At 41.6% G+C, this 20,493-nt stretch overlaps 1 protein-coding gene across 1 annotated transcript in view; it reads right to left on the reverse strand.

Annotated features, from left to right (window-relative positions):
- AMPH (amphiphysin) overlaps positions 1 to 19,846 on the reverse strand; it is a 216,549-nt gene extending 196,703 nt beyond the window's left edge. The window contains exon 1 of the mRNA XM_070369336.1: positions 19,517 to 19,846. Coding sequence (XP_070225437.1) covers positions 19,517 to 19,585 — 69 coding nt within the window. The 5' untranslated portion in view covers positions 19,586 to 19,846. The remainder of the gene's footprint in view (positions 1 to 19,516) is intronic.
- Between the last annotated feature and the right edge of the window lie 647 nt (positions 19,847 to 20,493).

Genomic DNA, 20,493 nt, shown 5'->3' on the forward strand with positions numbered 1-20,493 from the left:
GTAGAAGAAACAAGGGAATTAAAATGGCACACTACAAAATGTCTATTTAACAGAAAGAAGGCAGTGATGAGAAATCAAGGAACAAAAATAAATAAATACAATTGGCTGACATAAATCCTAATGTGTCATTAACTACACTAAATGTAAATAAGTTAAGCACTCTAAAAGGCAAAGATTGGAAGAATGGATAAAAAAAAAAAAAAAAAACCAGCTATACACTGTCTACAAGAGACACAAATTAGATTCAAAGACACAAATGAGTTAAGAGCCCAAGGATGGAAAAGATAGATACTGTTTGTACCATGCAGACAGTAACCAAGAGAGAGCTGGAGTGGCTATGCTAATAGCAGACAAGATAGACTTGTAGACAAAAATTGTTACTAGACACAAAGCGGGACATTTTATAATGACAAAAAGGTCAATTCATAAAGAATATATAAGAAATATAAACATTTATGCACCTAACAAAATGTATAAAGCAACAATTGACAAAACTGAAGAGAAGAATAAACAATTCAAAAATACTAGTGGAAGACTCCACTACCTCACCTTCAGTAATGGATAGAACAATTAAACAGAAAACCAGTAAGAAACTGGAGGATACGGATAACACTGTAAATCAGTGGTCCTAGCACACACCGATCTATAGATCACTTCACTCAACAGCAGATTACAATTCTTCTCAAACGCACATGGTACATCCTCCAGAACAGATCACGTTAGGCTGTAAAACAAAGTCCAACAAATTTTTTACAGTTTTATTGAGATATAATTGATATATAACATTGTGTAAGTTTAAGGTATGCAACATAATGATTTGATATATGTATGTACAAATGGTTCCTGACTTAGGCCAGTTCAACTTACAATTTTCAAACTTATCTGGGTGCAAAAGTGATACCCATTCAGTAGAAAGTATACTTCAAATTTTGAATTTTTATATTCTCCCGGACTAGCAATATCTGGTACAATATAGGCACACCTCAGAGGTAGTGTGGGTTCAGCTCCACAATAAAGTGAACACTGCAGGAAGGCTAGTCATACTAATTTTTAGGTTTTTTGGTGCTTCCCTGGGGGCTCAGACGGTAACGAATCTGCCTACAATGTAGGAGACCTAGGTTCAATCCTTGGGTTGAAAACATCCCCTGGAAAAGGCCATGGCAACCCACTCCAGTATTCTTGCTTGGAGAATCCCCATAGACAGAGGAGCCTGGCGGGCTGCAGTCCATGGGGTTGCCAGGGTCAGACACGACTAAGCTGAATTGAACTTCACAAACTCTTCCAAAAAAATAGAAGACAGGTCACTTCTCAATTCATTATTTCAGGCCATTATTATTAAGATAAAAAAAAAAACAAAAAAAAACAGGCAAAAAACATCACAAAAAAAGAAAACTATAAAACAACATCCATTAAGAATATAGACACAAGTACAACCCAGCAATCTCACTGCTGGGCATACACACCAAGGAAACCAATGTTCATCACAGCACTGTTTACAATAGCTAGGATATGGAAGCAACATAGATGTCCATTGACAGACAAATGGATGAGAAAGTTGAGGTACATAAACAAATGGAATATTACTCAGCTATTAAAAAGAACACATTTGAAACAGTTCTAATGAGGTGGATGAAACTGCAGCCTAATATACTGTATTGAAGTAAGTCAGAAAGAAAAACACCAATACAGTATATTAATGCATATATATGGAATTTAGAAAGAAGGTAATGATGACCCCATACAGGAGACAGGAAAAGAGACACAGATATAAAGAACAGACTTTTGCACTCTGTAGAAGAAGGCGAGGGTGGGATGATTTGAGAGAATAGCATTGAAACATGTATATTACTATATGTGAAATAGATGACCAGTCCAAGTTCAATGCATGAAACAGGGCACTCAAAGCCGGTGCACTGGGACAACCCAGAGGGATGGGATGGGGAGCGAGGTGGGAGAGGGGTTTGGGATGGGGGACACATGTACACCTGGGGCTGATTCATGTCAATGTATGGCAAAAACCACCACAATATTGTAAAATAACTAGCCTCCAATTAAAATAAATTAATTAATTTCTTAAAAAAGAACACAGACACAAGTTCTTAACAAAATACTTTTTAAAAAATTAAACGTAGAATATGATAATCTAGTTCCTATCAATAGGGCTTCTTCAACTAGAGACCAAAACTATCCTCTGTGTTTTGATGACACTCCCTATGAGCCATATTAAGCAATCTCATTACTATTCACTACATAATAAAACACACAAAATCAATGTAATTATAAATAAATTTCTCAAATTTTCCCATCTCTCTCTGCTGCTGCTACTGCTAAGTCGCTTCAGTTGTGTCCCACTCTGTGCGACCCCATAGACGGTCCACCACCCCATAGAGCCCACCAGGCTCCCCTGTCCCTGGGATTCTCCAGGCAAGAACACTGGAGTTGGTTGCCATTTCCTTCTCCAATGCATGAAAGTGAGAAGTGAAAGTGAAGTTGCTCAGTCGTGTCCAACTCTTAGTGACCCCATGGACTGCAGCCCATGAGGCTCCTCCACCCATGGGATTTTCCAGGCAAGAGTACTGGAGTGGGGTGCCATTGCCTTCTCTCTCTATCACCTACCAAAAATATGCAGCAATTTTTTGACACAAACATTTCTACTTTTTGTGAACAATGCATTAGCCAGATTTATTCTAAAATTATAATGGCTTTTAGAGAACCAGATTACACAGACTTCAATCCTCCATGCTGTACAACACTCCTAATAAAGAAGACATTTGGCCCTTGATGAAACATCTCTGATTTGGCCTCTACAAAACTGACTGGTTTCTTTGAAACCTAAGTAGGCTATTTTAAGAATAAGGATATTTTTAAGCATTGCATAGGGCACTGTTTTTCACCCTTTGCTCTCTGCAACATTCAAGATAAATTTAGAGTCACTAGGTGGTAGAAAGCCTTGTTGTTGTTATTCAGTTGCTAAGTCATGTCCGACTCACTGCAACCCCATGGACTGCAGCATGCCAGGCTCCCCTATCCTTCACTCTCCTGAAGTTTGCCCAAATTCATGTCCCAGAAAGCCTTACTCTCTATACTATAACCCTGAAGTGGACCTAGAAGCTCATTCATGTCCGACTCTTTGTGATCCCATGGACTGTAGCCCACCAGACTCCTCCATCCATGGAATTTTCTAGGCAAGAGTACTGGAGTGGATTGCCATTTCCTTCCCCAAGGGATCTTCCTAACCCAGGGAATGAACCTGGGTCTCCCGCATTGCAGGTAGATGCCTTACTGTCTGAGCCACCAGGGAATCCTCTAGAAGCTCATACCCACTACAAAATCTCAACCAAGCCCCTTTCTCTAAAGCAGTGTACTCCGCATTCATTAAGACTTTGAATTAACTGAAGAACTTATTAAAAATGCATATTCTTGAGTCTTAATATGAGATTCTGGTAGGTTTTAAAATAGGCCCAGGAATCTGCATTCTTAACTCACTCACTCCCCCAAATATTCTTGACTATTGAGAAAACACTACCTTGGGGTACTGGATTTCTAGATTCACTCTCTAGGCTTAACAGGAGAAATCACAGGCCAATATCAGTTCCCAGGAGAGCCCTCTCATGTACCATGTTTCATAATGCTGTGATCCCCATGCTTACATGCATTTCCTACAGAGGTGAGAAGAAAAATCTGGACACAGTTTTCTTGGGAGACTCAGAGAAGAACCCACTAAGCAAAGAGCAGGTAGGAAGTTCATTTTTTGCTGTAGAAACACACAGGTTAAAAAGGCAGGATTTCTTGTATGGAGGTCTCAAATATTGAGGCATTCTAGAGTATGTGAAAGGTATCACACTGTTCTAGGCTGTGCTACCACAAAATGGAATATCTTTACATGGCTTGGGCTATCTACGCTACTCAACTGTTAGCAATCATTATTAGATAAGGGAAGAGTCTGCCTGCAACTGAAGATTCTCTTCCAAATTTAAGATTCTTCTCAAGCTGTAAATTATCTCAGATTCCTAAACTCAAGACCACAGCTTGCAATATAATCAGGTCAGTGCCCACAAAATAATTAAGGCCTCCAGCATTAATCATGTGGGTTCTCTTCTCTTCTCTCTTTCTCTCATTAAAAGCTGGGAATCCAAGTGTATTCAAACTTTTTAGTGAATGTCGCTCAGTCACATCTGACTCTTTGTGACCCCATAGATTGTACAGACCATGGAATTCTCCCGGCCAGAATACTGGAGTGGGTAGCCTTTCCCTTCTCCAGGGGATCTTCCCAACTCAGGGAGCGAACCCAGGTCTCCTGCATTGCAGGCAGATTCTTTACCAACTGAGCCACAAGGGAAGCATAAAAATACTAGCGTGGGTAACCTATCCCTTCTGCAGGGGATCTTCCTGACCCAGGAATTGAACCAGGGTCTCCTGCATTGCAGGATTCTTTACCAACTGAGCTATCAGGAAAGCCCATTCAAACCTTTTCAAGACAAACTAATCTTTCCAAACGTGTGGCATTTAAGAATTTTATAAGGACTTTAATTTCTATTTTGAATTCCTGATGGCTTCTGAGTTCCTTGGACTGCAAGGAGATCAAACCAGTCAATCCGACAGAAAATCAGTCCTGAATATTCATTGGAAGAACTGATGCTGAGGCTGAAACTCCAATACTTTGGCTACCTGATGCAAAGGGCTGACTCACTGGAAAAGACCCTGATGCTGGAAAAGATTGAAGGCAGGAGAAGGGGATGACAGAAGATGAGATGGTTGGATAGCATCACCAACTCTATGGACATGAGTTTGAGCAAGCTCCAGGAGTTGGTGATGGACAGGGAAGCCTGGTGTGCTGCAGTCCATGGGGTTGCAAAGACATGACTGAGGGACTGAACTGAACTATAAGAGACCCTGCTGTTTATCAGTCAATACGTCATGTCCAACTCTTTGCAACCCCATGAACCATGAACTGCAGCACACCAGGCTCGGCTGTCCTTCGCTATCTCATGGAGTTTGCTCAGATTCATGTCCATTGAGTCAGTGATGCTATCTAACCATCTCATCCTCTGCTATCCCCTCTTCTTTTGCCTTCCATCTTTCCCACTATCAGGGTCTTTTATAATGAGTCAGCTCTTCACAGCAGGTGACCAAATATTGGAGTTTCAGCTTCAGTCCTTCCAATGAATATGCAGGATTGATCTCCTTTAGGATTGACTGGCTTTATCTCCTTGCTGTCCAAGGAGCTCTCAAGGGTCTTCTCCAGCACCACAATTCAAAAACATCAGTTCTTCAGCACTCAGCCTTCTACATGGTCCAACTCTCACATCTGTACATGACTACTGGAAAAACCAAAGCTTTGACTATACAGACTTTTGTACGCAAAGTAAATCTTTGTTTTTTAACATGCTGTCTAGCTTTGTCATAGTTTTCCTTCTTCCAAGGAGCAAGAGTCTTTTAATTTCATGGCTGCAGTCACAGTCGGCAGTGATTTTGGAGCCTGAGAAAATAAAATCTGTCACTGCTTCCACTTTTTGCCCTTCTATTTGCCATGAAGTGATGGGACCAGATGCCATGATCTTTGTTTTTTGAATGTTGAGTTTTAAGTCAGTTTTTTCACTCTCCTCTTTCACCATCATCAAGAGGCTCTTTAGTTACATATCCATAAAAACAGATTGCGCTTGTGTCTACTGCAATTGTACAAAGGGATCTTTGTATGACAGATAATTCATGTCTGAAACCAGCATCCTGCCTCTCTATCAAGGGGGAACTTTGCCCCAGAAAGACCCTTTAACATGTGAGAGTAAAACTCTGATCACACAAAAGAGAGACTGCAGCTACAAAAAGACTATCCCAATTAGGATCCACTTCTCCACTTTGATAAATATGCAAATGGTAGAAGAGATCACTGATAAGGCCAATGCCAACAGTCAATTCTGATGCTATTTTCTATAGCTCTTATTTTTATCTTATCTATTGTGAATAAGGACAAAGAGTCTGATGTCTGGAATGCTCATTGACTACTATAATTCCCACACCATTATCTTACTCCCCTTGTCTGGATAGCTGCAACTCGTCCTTAGAACCTTAGCTTAATATCTACCTTCTTCAGGTAAGCATGTCCAACCCTCTCACTCCAACTCCCTAGTTACATTTTTTAAAATTTCTTTCTCTTTTCATAGAATTTTTAATTATTATTTTTCATTAATTACTATGTAGTTACTTTTAAGTTCAAAGGTTTATCTCTCTACCAGCTCCTGCTTGGTCTTCAACCAAGATGTCTTTGTTGAATGCTATATTATAATGCTATATTACTAGCAAGTGCCTTTTGGGCATTAGATTCTTAATAAATGATTCTAAATGAATAACCAAATTTTACCAGGTTGACTTTACAACAGAATATATAACTATCAGAATATGTACATCTAGCATGCTTTTACTCAACAAGTGTTAGGTGCCATAACAAGAGTACATTTATTCACGGATCCATGTGTATTTTATTAAGTCATTATAGGCACTTTAAGATAGAAAAAAAATGTATACATACACACACACACATATATGTGTGTGTGTGTGTGTGTGTGTGTGTGTGTGTGCGTGCATGTTAAGTCACTTCAGTCATGTCCAATTCTTTGGTATCCTATGGACTATAGCCTGCCGGGCTCCTCTTTCCATGGGATTCTCCAGGCAAGAATACTGGAGTGGGTTGTCATACCCTTCTCCAGCAGATCTTCCCTACCCAGGGATGGAATCTGCATATCTTATGTCTCCTGCATTGGCAGGTGGGTTCCTTACCACTAGCACCACCTGGAACACCCCATATATATATATGTATATACATTTTTTCAGGTTCTTCCCACTTCTGAACTAAACTGTCGAATAAATAACTATATGAGAATAAGATGAAAAAGACCAAAATTGTGGCTTTTTTATTTTTGTACATCTGTTCTAATTTCAGGGTAATCAAAATTAATATACTATGCATAGCAAATATTTTAAAACTAAGATCTTATTCGTGGCTTTACCCAACATTATTCCTCTAAAGATTCACTCAGTATATATTAAGGAAATATAACATACTACACTACACTTAAATTTAGATTTTGAATCAATAAGAATGAAGTTTCAGCATTACTATATGAAAAGTTGACCTGTGAATGTGTTCCCAGGAAATCATGATTACTTTTGTGTTAATTTTACACAATGCTGTGTGTAGTCTTACTATATATACTTTCATAGGTGAATTCCTCAAACTCTGTGATGACGGCAGTTCCATTATGTAAACATTAGCCATTTATCTGGAAAATTCTATCTGTAACACAAGAAATCTTTTTATCCATTATCCCATCACTGAAGCCCACAGGCTTACATATTTCTTCAGGTATTCTATTCAGATGGCCCCTAATTTAAAGGGCTATAAAAATGGGGAAAAAAGTATATTTGAAGAGTCAAGTGGAAATTTCCAGACTTAAAAAGTCAGAACATATCATTTTTAAAAATACTCTTTGCCTTCTCAACTCATTCACTCACAAAGTACTTCACAATATTTTTTAAAATAATCTCTTTCTCTCTCTCTCACACACACACACACACACACATCTTTGAATGGACTCGTGACCCAAAAGTAGTTTACAGGAAAGGATGCTGAGGCTCCGCTAGGGTAGTATTCTCAAACTGCAGGCTTAAAATCAATTTGGTATGTCCCTATGAGCATGTTATCAAAAATAGAAGAATGCGGACTGGCATGAATGACTTGGATGACCAGTGTTTGCTGATGTCGTTTCCTAACTTAGGAACCGTGGCATGATGGGAAATCTTGGAGTGAGAATCTGTGGGTACATATGCAAGTATATTTGGAAATGATAAACCCACTGATAAAGAGCTCACACATTGGGAGTTTAGGGCTGCTGTGACACAGAGTGGTCATAGTTGAGTATAACCCTGCAGAAAAGGGCTTCCTGGCCCTGCCCTCTCTGTGAGAGCCATTGGGGTAGTGAAGGGGAATGCCACTGGGTTCCTGATCCCAGGGGACAGGACTGCCATCTGAAAGCTAACTCCCTTACCATACGGCCATAGTAAAAATCAGACTTCTTTAGGGAAGGGAAACTCCCCATAGGATTTCCGAACTTATAAGACAGACAACCCAGAGAGGAGTAGGTGTATCTTCATGATACACTGGAACATTTAACTTATGTATTTTTAAAAAATCATTTGAGTATTTTTTAAAATGGGACCTAATTTTATATTCCAAGTAAAGTGGACCATATTATTTATACAACTATTTCAGATATTTTAAGTTGTATTGGTTCATAAACAAGCTGACCTTTAAAGTACGATTTATGGAAAACACACACAATATGCTATGTTGCAAAGGATAATAATAACTTTGTATAAAGTTTAAATCTCAGTCCCTACAGTTCTGATTCCTATCGTATTCATTCCTGGGGAAAGAAAGATGATGCATATAAGCATGCTTATGTGTAAAAACAAAATGAAGAAGGAAACCTTACTCTCAAGAATGCCCTCAAAATTATTATTTTTTTTACAGACTTTTATTTTATTTTTTTAAATTTTATTTTATTTTTAAACTTTACAATATTGTATTGGTTCTGCCATATATCGAAATGAATCCGCCACAGGCATACACGTGTTCCCCATCCTGAACCCTCCTCCCTCCTCCCTCCCCATACCATCCCTCTGGGTCGTCCCAGTGCACCAGCCCCAAGCATCCAGTTTCGTGCATCGAACCTGGACTGGCGACTCGTTTCATATATGATATTATAAAATATAAATTTATTTATTTTAATTGGAGGCTAATTACGATATTGTATTGGTTTTGCCATTCTGTCAGTTTATAATACAGCCAGAGAAAATTATCTTAGTAGAAGCAAAGGTATATGTCGTACAATGTAGAACTGGACAACAAAGTCTTCAGATGATCTTAAAAGGGGAAACCCTGTAAATGCCTCGGAGACTCAGTCTCTAAAGAATCCTCAAATGTAAACATGGTCATATAAGCTACTCTTCCACAGACAAGGCTCTGGTCCCAGGTAAATTCTCCTGATCAGAGCAAGGTATTTCTTCTCCCACTCAATCTGCATAAATAAAATAAACACAGACACATGCTCACCAGTACAGGCACACGCAAGCACCATTTATAGGTCTCCCTTTGAGAACAAACCTAAATGTGGGCATCCGGAAAGCAACATTAAAAAAAAAAAAAAACCCACAAAGTCACATAATTTGGCATGCAAGGAGACTACATTGCTTTCTTGCCATATCATACAATCAACATTGGGCTGAACCACAGGATTCTACCAGTATCTGTTTGACCTATAAAACTAAGAATTTAGCACAGTTCAATGTAGAGGAAAGCAACTCTGAATATTCATTGGAAGGGCTGATGCTGAAGCTCCAATACTTTAGCCACCTGATGTGAAGATCCAACTCATTGGAAAAGACCCTGATGTTTGGAAAGATTAAAGGCAAAAGGAGAACGGGGCATCAGAGAACGTGATGGCTAGATAGTATCACCAACTCAATCGACATGAATTTGAGCAAACTTCAGGAGAAAGTGAGGAATAAGGGAGCCTGGTGTGCTACAATCCATGGGTGGCAAAGAATCAGACATTACTTAATGACTGAACAACAACAAAACCTAATATTTATGGAGTTCCATCGATCTTCGGAACTCTTAAAGTTAATTTTATTTTATATACTATCTTCACAAAATGACAGTTCAAATGGCAGTGATATACAGTGAAAACTTTATCATAATTCCACAAAAGTCAGAGAAAGAATAATGTAGGTGGATGCTTTCAGGCAATGTGTTTGCAGAGGTGGAAAGTAAATTAGCAAGAAAACACAATGTCAAATAATACATCATTGCTGCATACATACAATTCACAATACATTTGGTCCTTCCCCTCAAGCATCTACAATTTTCTTCGGAAGATACAATGCATGAAAAAAACTGCACCTAAGGCTATTATGTAACAATCACTCACGGCAGATAAACTAGCACAAAGACTATGGAATAGTACATGTCCTTAGAGTTTATATAATGTAACTCTCTTACTGGGCTTCCCTCATAGCTCAGTTGGTCACCTGCAATGCAAGTAACACTTGTTCCATTTCTGGGTCAGGAAGATCCACTGGAGAAGGGATAGGCTACCCACTCCAGACAGAAGAACTGTACAAAAAAGATCTTCATGACCCAGATAATCACGATGGTGTGATCACTGACCTAGAGCCAGACATCCTGGAATGTGAAGTCAAGTGGGCCTTAGAAAGCATCACTACGAACAAAGCTAGTGGAGGTCATGGAATTCCAGTTGAGCTGTTCCAAATCCTGAAAGATGATGCTGTGAAAGTGCTGCACTCAATATGCCAGCAAATTTGGAAAACTCAGCAGTGGCCACAGGACTGGAAAAGGGCAGTTTTCATTCCAATCCCAAAGAAAGGCAATGCCAAAGAATGCTCAAACTACTGCACAATTGCACTCATCTTACACACTAGTAAAGTAATGCTCAAAATTCTCCAAGCCAGACTTCAGCAATATGTGAACCATGAACTTCCTGATGTTCAAGCTGGTTTTAGAAAAGGCAGAGGAACCAGAGATCAAATTGCCAACATCCGCTGGATCATAGAAAAAGCAAGAGAGTTCCAGAAAAGCATCAATTCCTGCTTTATTGACTATGCCAAAGCCTTTGACTGTGTGGATCACAATAAACTGTGGAAAATTCTGAAAGAGATGGGAATACCAGACCACCTGACCTGCCTCTTGAGAAATTTGTATGCAGATCAGGAAGCAACAGTTAGAACTGGACATGGAACAACAGACTGGTTCCAAATAGGAAAAGGAGTTCGTCAAGGCTGTATATTGTCACCCTGTTTATTTAACTTCTATGCAGAGTACATCATGAGAAACGCTGGACTGGAAGAAACACAAGCTGGAATCAAGATTGCCGGGAGAAATATCAATAACCTCAGATATGCAGATGATACCACCCTTATGGCAGAAAGTGAAGAGGAACTCAAAAGCCTGTTGATGAAAGTGAAAGAGGAGAGTGAAAAAGTTGGCTTAAAGCTCAACATTCAGAAAACGAAGATCATGGCATCTGGTCCCATCATTTCATGGGAAATAGATGGGGAAACAGTGGAAACAGTGTCAGACTTTATTTTTCTGGGCTCCAAAATCACTACAGATAGTGACTGCAGCCATGAAATTAAAAGATGCTTACTCCTTGGAAGGAAAGTTATGACCAACCTACATAGCATATTCAAAAGCAGAGACAATACTTTGCCAACAAAGGTCCGTCTAGTCAAGGCTATGGTTTTTCCTGTGGTCATGTATGGATGTGAGAGTTGGACTGTGAAGAAGGCTGAGCACCGAAGAATTGATGCTTCTGAACTGTGGTGTTGGAAAAGACTCTTGAAAGTCCCTTGGACTGCAAGGAGATCCAACCAGTCCATTCTGAAGGAGATCAGCCCTGGGATTTCTTTGGAAGGAATGATGCTAAAGCTGAAACTCCAGTACTTTGGCCACCTCATGCGAAGAGTTGTCTCATTGGAAAACACTCTGATGCTGGGAGGGATTGGGGGCAAGAAGAGAAGGGGACGACAGAGGATGAGATGGCTGGATGGCATCACTGACTTGATGGACATGAGTCTGAGTGAACTCCAGGAGTTGGTGATGGACAGGGAGGCCTGGCATGCTGCAATTCATGGTGTCACAAAGAGTTGGACACGACTGAGCGACTGACCTGATCTGAACTGATCTGATCTGACCCACTCCAGTATTCTTGGGAACACTGGAGGGAAGCCTCTGTGGCTCAGCTGGTAAAGAATCTGCCTGCAATGCGGGAGACCTGGGTTGGGAAGATCCCCTGGAGAAGGGACGGGCTACCCACTCCAGTATTCTGGCCTGGATAATTCCATGGACTGAGCAACTTTCACTTTACTTTCACTTTCACTCTTATTAATACTAAAATCTAATACTGAAAGAGGCTAGTATTATAACATGCCAAAAGCCTCCCTCCTCACTACAGTCACATTAAAAAATATGTTTGGATGCATGGTCCGTCACTTCAGTCAGGTCAGACTCTTTTGAACCCTACGGACTGTCTGTTGCCTGCCAAGCTCCTCGGTCCATGGGGATCCTCCAGGCAAAAACACTGGAGTGGGTTGCCATTTCCTCCTCCAGGGGATCTTCCCGATCTAGGGACTGAACCCACATCTCATTTCCTGAATTAGCAGGCGGGTTCTTTACCACTAGTGCCATCTGGGAAGCCACAGTTTTAATCTTACAAAATGTTTGAACTACTGCTGCTGCTGCTGCTAAGTCGCTTCAGTCATGTCCAACTCTGTGCAACCCCATAGATGGCAGCCCACCAGGCTTCCCTGTCCCTGGGATTCTCCAGGCCAGAACAGTGGATCGGGTTGCCATTTCCTTCTCCGATGCATGAAGGTAAAAAGTGAAAGTGAAGTCACTCAGTCGCGTCTGACTCTTAGCGACCCCATGGACTGCAGCCTACCAGGCTCCTCCGTCCATGGATTTTCCAGGCAAGAGTACTGGAGTGGGGTGCCATTGTTTGAACTGCACCACTGACTTAAATATTGCATAGAGGTCAAGGAGGGTTAAGACCAAATAAATGTCACTGGATTTCACAAATGAATAAAGATGGACAAAAAAATCCCAGAGGGATTAAATACTTAAGTAAAAAAGGCCTCTGAAAAAACAGGCCGACTGACTGTATTATTTACATCTGTTTCCTCCCAAGACCCTTGCAAAAAAAATGACAACAAAGGAATAAAAAAAGGTATGAACATACATGGATAAAAAGAGGAGAGGCATTACTAGTGGATGAGAGAGCTCAATAAATTTTACAGAAGCAAAAAAGTAGACAGAAGAATGGAAACAACTCAGCTGAATAGAGACAACTACTTTCTAGAAGTGCCTGTTTAGGCAACCCATGAAAAAGCAGCCAATTCTCACTAGTCACAAACACATTCCAGCTTAGAACCTGGATCCACCAAGAACTGCAAAAAGTGAGGATAAAGCGCAACACTGACAATGGGGAACAGTTTGAAAGCCTGGGATTATAGAATAAATGGGCCTTCAAGTCCCTTCCTCAACCCCAACATTGGCGAGGAAAGACCCAGGATGACAGCTGCATAGCAGGCTTAGAAAAAAATCAGCCCAGCTTACAGTAAAAGGGCAGAGACGACAAGTTGAGGGAATTTGGGGGAGGAGGTCCTCCAGTAGGAGAACATAATTGCATTATATGATTTTATTGAACCCTTGATAATAATTGTTGTTGTTGTTCAGTCACTCAGTCATGTCTGACTCTTTGCAACCCCATGGACTGCAGCACCACAGGCTTCCCTGTCCTTCACCATCTCCCGGAGCTTGCTCAAACTCATGTCCATTGGGTCAGTGATGCCATCCAACCATCTTATCCTCTGTTGTCCCCTTCTCCTCCTCCCTTCAATCTTTCCCAGCATCAGGGTCTTTTCCAATGAGTTGGCTCTTTCCCATCAGGTGGCCAAAGTATTGGAACTTCAGTTTCAGCATCAGTCCTTCCAGTGAATATTCAGGATTGACTTTCTTTAGGATTGACTGGTTTGATCTCCTTACTGTCCAAGGTACTCTCAAGAGTCTTCTCCAACATCACAGTTCAAAAGCATCAATTTTTCGGCGCTCAGGCTTCTTTATGGTCCAACTCTCACATCCATACGTGATTACTGGAAAACCATAGCTTTGACTATACGGACCTTTGATACGATATTGGTAGGCATTTAACAGATCTGATGAAGCAAGAACAAACAATTCTATATAGCTCATAGAGAAATAAGCAAACAGAAATAAGGCTATGATTAACTCTAGGAAAACAAAAAACTACATGAAAAACCTAATCTTCTGATAAGGCTTCATAAAAATTTTAAACTTCCTTTCATCAAAGGTCACCATTAAGAAAGTAAAAACACAAGCCACTTCCTGGGAGAATACATTCACAGAATGTCTACCTGAGAAAGGACTCATATACTAAATATATAAAGAACTTCTACAAGTCAATAAGGAAACAACAAGCAACCCAAATAAAACACAGACTTGAACAGACACTTTGCAAAAGAAGATATCAAAATAACCAATATGTACAATAAAAGGTGTTCATAAGGAAAACGATGGTAAAGGAATTTAAAATGTATGAACATAAAAAAAAGACAAGGTTGAGAGTTATCTGGTATGATAGAAATGTTTTGCGTGATAGCTATACAGAGATCCATATACACAAAAATCCATGAAGGCTGAATAGTTAAGATGTGTGTATTATAGTCAACAAACACTATACTTTCTTTTGATCTTATCAAGTAGGCTTTTTAAAGCTTTTTCATTTTACATTGGAGTACTGTTGATTAAGAATGTTGTGTTAGTTTCAGCTGTACGATCAAGTGATTCAGTTATACATGTACACATATCTATTCTTTTCCATACTTTACCATTGGAAAAATATAATCTTCAGCAATCAACTATTTTTGCTATATTATTAGGGGATATGGAAGTAGAGAGAAGAATGTATGAGAGCTAAATCTTTACCTATTTCACCAAATATGAAAGGATAGATTCAGAAGTAGTTTTAAGCATAATTTGAGAGGCACTGTGATTAATAAGAGCTGCCTCGGGGAAACAAGATTGGTGGTAGAAGAGAGAAGAGACAGGGGACTGATATTTTTCATAATAAGCCATTTACTAATATTTTATTTTTTAAACTGTGGATGTATTAATTTGATAGGAAATTTTAAATGAATATTAAATTACAAATTACTAACTATGTGATTATTTACACAAACATGGGTCAGAGAAGCTTTTTAATTACACTTCAGTGGACACCTTCTATTTTGCCAGCCCAGCACCCATTCCCTTTTCTGTCCTCTGATTCTCCCTCCTCCACGAGCACCGCATATGGTCTAAGGGACATTTCTTCATCCCAGCTTCCATAGAAGCCTGTGACTAAGGCCCAATCCAACTCATGGCCCTGGCCCTTGGCCAGAGATTTCTTTCTTCCAGGGTGAGAAACAAGCCCCAATTTGGGCTGGTTAGGGCTATCCTGAGTTATCCATAAATAGTGACATGCCCTTGCCTAGAGCTGCTGGCCGCCATCTTGCCACCAAAAGAGAAGAACCTGCCCAAGAATGGGGCTGACAAGATGGCTGTAGAGATGAGAGGTAGGGAGAAAACACCTGAGCCCTGATGTCTGTGGTTGAATCCCTGCTTCCATGCAGGCCTGATATGTGTCCACCCCTGCCCCTTTCCTAAGAGGCAGTACCATGTAATCAAGAAGCAATGGACTGCTTGGATTCAAACTTCAGCTTTACTGCACACTGTGTGACCTTGGGCATGTAACTTAATCTCTTCCTCATCTATAAAACAGGGATAATAATAGTACCTAACTGCACAGAATTAAATGAGTTAACATATATAACAGAAACATGTACATATATTTTTAAATACACATATATAAGAATATATTTATGTTCATAGTTTAATAAAAGTACATATTGTATTTGTACTCATTAAATCACTGTGGATGGTGACTGCAGCCATGAAATTAAAAGACGCTTACTCCTTGGAAGAAAAGTTATGACCAACCTACATAGCATATTCAAAAGCAGAGACATTACTTTGCCAACAAAGGTCTGTCTAGTCAAGGCTATGGTTTTTCCTGTGGTCATGTATGGATGTGAGAGTTGGACTGTGAAGAAGGCTGAGCACTGAAGAATTGATGCTTTTGAACTATGGTGTTGGAGAAGACTCCTGAGAGTCCCTTGGACTGCAAGGAGATCCAACCAGTCCATTCTGAAGGAGATCAGCCCTGGGATTTCTTTGGAAGGAATGATGCTAAAGCTAAAACTCCAGTACTTTGGCCACCTCATGCGAAGAGTTGTCTCATTGGAAAAGACTCTGATGCTGGGAGGGATTGGGGGCAGGAGGAGAAGGGAACGACAGAGGATGAGATGGCTGGATGGCATCACTGACTTGATGGACATGAGTCTGAGTGAACTCCGGGAGTTGGTGATGGACAAGGAGGCCTGGCATGCTGCAATTCATGGGGTCGCAAAGAGTCAGACACGACTGAACGACTGAACTGAACTGAAATGAAATTTATATGTGCAAGAACCATATTTTTATTTTTAGTAATTAAATTATTTTTTTTCCTTAAGCCAGTTTGAACTGAGTTTTCTCACATTTACAAGTGGCAGGATCCTAAGTAATTCAACATCCAAAAGAGGAAACCACACAAAATCAATTGATAGATTTAAGCAAATACAAAATAAATAAATAAACATAATACAAACATAAATATGCTCCACAGCAGAAAAAAAATGCTCAAAAGTTAAAAAATAAATAGAAAAGGAAGAATTGATAAAGTTTCTGCCCTTACAAATAACAAGATGGAGATACTATACAAAATGGGCAAAACTATACAGACAAAATTCACAGATTAAAAAAACCAATGCAAAAAATGTTAGACCTTTAAAAAATAAAACCAAGAAAAAGAATAGCAAGAGTTTTTTCCAATTATGTATCTGAAGAATGTTTTAAATTTTAGTATCTGCCATTGGCAAAGTCTCACAGATTGCTGGTGAGAATGTAAATTGATTCAACCTTTCTGAAAGGCAATCTAACTATGATAAAAAATAAGCATAACTTTAACAGAATAATTCTTCTAGGAATTTATTTAAGGAGATACTTGAATGTGTACCAACATTTCCCCTATAAGTTTTCTCACTTACTCACATTTATATTCAGAAACAATGGAAATTGAATGTCCAAAAATAGGGGAGTCACTAAAATGCATACATTCCAATACTGTTCAGTCACTTAAAATCATGATGGAAAATATGTACATCTATTGAAGAATGTTCATGATTATTAAATGAAATAAACAGATTACAAAATCATATAGGATGGATCTGTTTTAGTTGTATAAATACATACATATACAAGAAGAAAATATCTACTGGGTCACACATCAAATGATTGTGAGTCTCTGGGTGGTAGAATTTATGAGTGTTCTAATTTGTTGGTGGGTTTTTTTTTCCCCCTTATATGTGTATTTCACTTTTTTTTTTCCTCCAAAGAAACTTTACAGGCTTTCAATTTAAAAATCTATATTAAATTCATAGAAAGCCATAAGTTACCTGAAAGAGTAGTTTGTCATGCATTTGGAGGAAAAATGCATGCAAGCTGTTAGGTGGATCAAAAATGATGAGAAAGTGAGAGAGTAGACTCTCTTTTGAGAAAATTTATGGTAAAAACCAGGAACAAAGCGTCTCAAGAACATACGTGGCACATAGTTACTACAACAGAACATCTGGAGAAGAGCAGGAGACTGAAGATGCAAAAAGAAGGCACCACTGGAGGAGATGTCTACTGAACCCATCAACAGCAGCACACTTCGTTTTCCATTGTCCAGGGGCTACTGTTTGGGCTTGGCTGGACTGCCTTACCTGGATTTCTACATGCTCTTTTTCCCATACACTGAACAGGCTCAATAGGAGGGGCAGAACTTACCCAGGGCCAGAACCCACTCTCTCAGCTTCTTGGTGTCTTAATCTTCTAAACTAGGTACAACAGGCACTTTTCATCAGCAGCTTTCCCCAGCAGGACGCTTGAAGCCCTGCTCAAAGCTTCCCTAGACCACTGTGATCAACTACCAGCCACAACTGCAATCATAACACACACTTGACCTTAGTAATGCAACAGTGAGTTTTCAACAATTCATAAGGGCTTGCATGCTAAGTCAGATTACATTTTCTTTTCAGTTATTTCTGGCATATTAACAGCTGGTGACCTAGATTAAGAAATAATTTAATATGTCAAAAGGCAGACTGTATCACTAAATTCCTTCACAGATGGAAAGTGGATTCAATGAAAAGCTTCAGACCCAAAATTCAAGTAATTACTTGGAAGGAGGGAGAGGGTGGGGTGGAATATCTACTAGTGGATAAAATGAAGTATGGAAAAATGATGACAAAACCTAACCAGGTTCCCGGCAGATTCTGGCTACATTCTGGACAAGTAGCCAGGGACTGGAAGCAGGCAGGAAGCCTTGCTAATTCAGCAGCTAAAGGAGTGGCAGGAGGATCACTGTTGGTTCAGGATAAGCTTGGGTAGATATTAAAAGAAATACAATCCTCTTACTGCATTGAGAGCCTAGATGTGTGAAGGGAGGGACTGAAGGCAGCCACCAAGCCTCTGGGAACACAGAGAGGCAAAGGGATCAGTGCCCTCCTTCCGCTCATTTCCTGGCCTAGAGTGGGAATTGGAGGGCAGTCTAAGTCAGGGTCTGCAGAGGGAAATTCACTGCCACAGTGAGCAACGCGGCAAATCTGACTTCCAGTAAAACAGGAAACCGCTAAACACCCAGAATCCCAGGGACAGAAAATACTTCCACGTGAAAGAGAACACAGTTCAACGGACACAAACGACGGGGCTTATTAGTTGGTGTCAATTTCAAGCACAGTGCTTAACATACAATATGAATGTCCTCTGCAAGGGACACAAATGAAGACCTCAGTGCTGGCAAGGTGTTGATGACAAGCAGTAGGCAAGGCAAGCCAGGCAAGCCCAGTGCAAGGAACAGTATCTCCCCAACTGTTGGGCGCTGGCTGGGCTTGACGTGGACCTGCCATTCATTTGTACCCATCTCTCGGAGAGAAAAATAATTGACTGTGACCAATCTTGAGGGGCTTGTGAAACACACCAGGGAACCCAACTGGACTTCTTTTTTTTTTTTTGCAACATGGGCTTTTTTTTTTTTTTTTAATGCAGTAAAACGCCCTCCTCTATGCATAAATGTGCAGAGAATTGTTAGGTTCAGGTCATATTTATCGTTGACCTTCCAGAGAAGGGCACTGGCGTTAAAAGGGATACACGTGTAACAGAGACCCCTCAGAAAAAGAAATAAAAAGCAAAGAAAGAGAAAGAAGTTGTGTATCTAGATCTCGGTTTTGAACTTCAGGGTTCACTTCACTGCACTGTATTAAAGCGGTTGGGTTTGAGCGGTCAGCCCTCTTGATCCAAACAGATTTGAGAGGTGTAGCTTCTGTGCGAAATTGCTCGTGCCTGCTGCACCCAAGTAGCCAGAAATCCCGCCGGAGGAACGACAGCGCCGCAAGCTCCCGCCGGGACCCGAAAGCCGCCTGCGGGAGCGCGGGGAGCTGGCGCCGGGAGGGAGATGCGCTCCGCTCCGGGAGCCGCGGGCGACCCGCCGCACCTGCCTCAGCTCGTGCCCGGCGCCCGCCCAGCCGCGCAGGGGGAGAGGGAGCCGGGAGACCCGGGCCCACCCCGCGCCTTCGGGGACCGGGTCTGCGCGCCCGCGACTGCCGGGTGCCGCCTTGCTGCAGTGGCTGCGGCGGAGGGCAGGGCGTCCCCGCGACCCCGGCCCCGGCACGGCCTCCTGCGCTCCCTGGCCAACGCGGCCCTGCCTGCCCGCGTCCCCGCCAACCCGGCCCGCCGCGCGCTTCTGACCTTTTCTTGCGCGCGGTTGAGTCGCTTCTGGACGTTCTTGGCGAAGATGCCCGTCTTGATGTCGGCCATGGCTGCGGGTGCGCGGAGGCTGCGAGGAGCGGAGCGGGCGGCGAGGAGGAGCGGGAGACGATGAGGAGGAGGAGCAGGAGGAGCGGGAGAGGCGGCGAAGAGCCGCCGAGCGCCAGGAGGGGTGAGGGAGGGGCGCGCCGGCGGGGACCCGCTTAAAGCGACAGAGCGGAGGCGGGACGCGCTGGCCCTGGCTGTGACCCGGGGCGGGGTGGCGAGCGAAAGAGAGTCAAAAAGCCCAGAGAGTGCCCACAGTGATGGAAGAGGAGGTCTGGTGCAGAAAGGAAAGGAAGCCTGCAGCGACCCCAAGGCCCTCAGCAGCTCCCGGGTTCTTTTAAGGAGGAGTTCGTGGTAGGGGAGGATGAGGGGGGCCCCAATTCTCTCCAGCAAAAAAAAAAAAAAAGAAAGAAGGAAAAAAGGGTTGGAGATAGGAGAACCCCAGGAATGTGGAACTGGAGCAACTCTGGGATGGAGGGAATTGGGCTGGTCTCCCAGAAGGACCAACTGGACCACCCAGGGCAGAAGGCACACCCCTGGATTATCTGTGTGTTCAGGAACACACTCTCGCCTCTGGCAACCTTAACAGGAATTCGCCATCCTTAGTACACTTAGCAAGAGTAAGCTTAATAGGGATAAACTTATCCTAGATGTACCCCGAGCTCTTGAAGTCTCTGCAGGAAGGTCCAACTATTCCTATTCATTTCTTTCTACGAATGTGAGGAGAGTAAGGCACGCGGGCTCGCAAACAAGCCAGAAGAGAATCAGGCACCAGGAATTCTGTGAGTTCCAGATAGCATCTCACTGCACCTCTAGAGTAAACAGTTAGGTTGGCAGCACCCATCAACTGCCCCCCTAGATGTCCACTCCTGGGGTAGTCCCCTCACCTTGATTCTAGAAGGCCCTGTGACCTG

The sequence above is a fragment of the Bos mutus genome, chromosome 4 (genome assembly GCF_027580195.1).
Source record: "Bos mutus isolate GX-2022 chromosome 4, NWIPB_WYAK_1.1, whole genome shotgun sequence".
Classification (NCBI taxonomy): Eukaryota; Metazoa; Chordata; class Mammalia; order Artiodactyla; family Bovidae; genus Bos; species Bos mutus.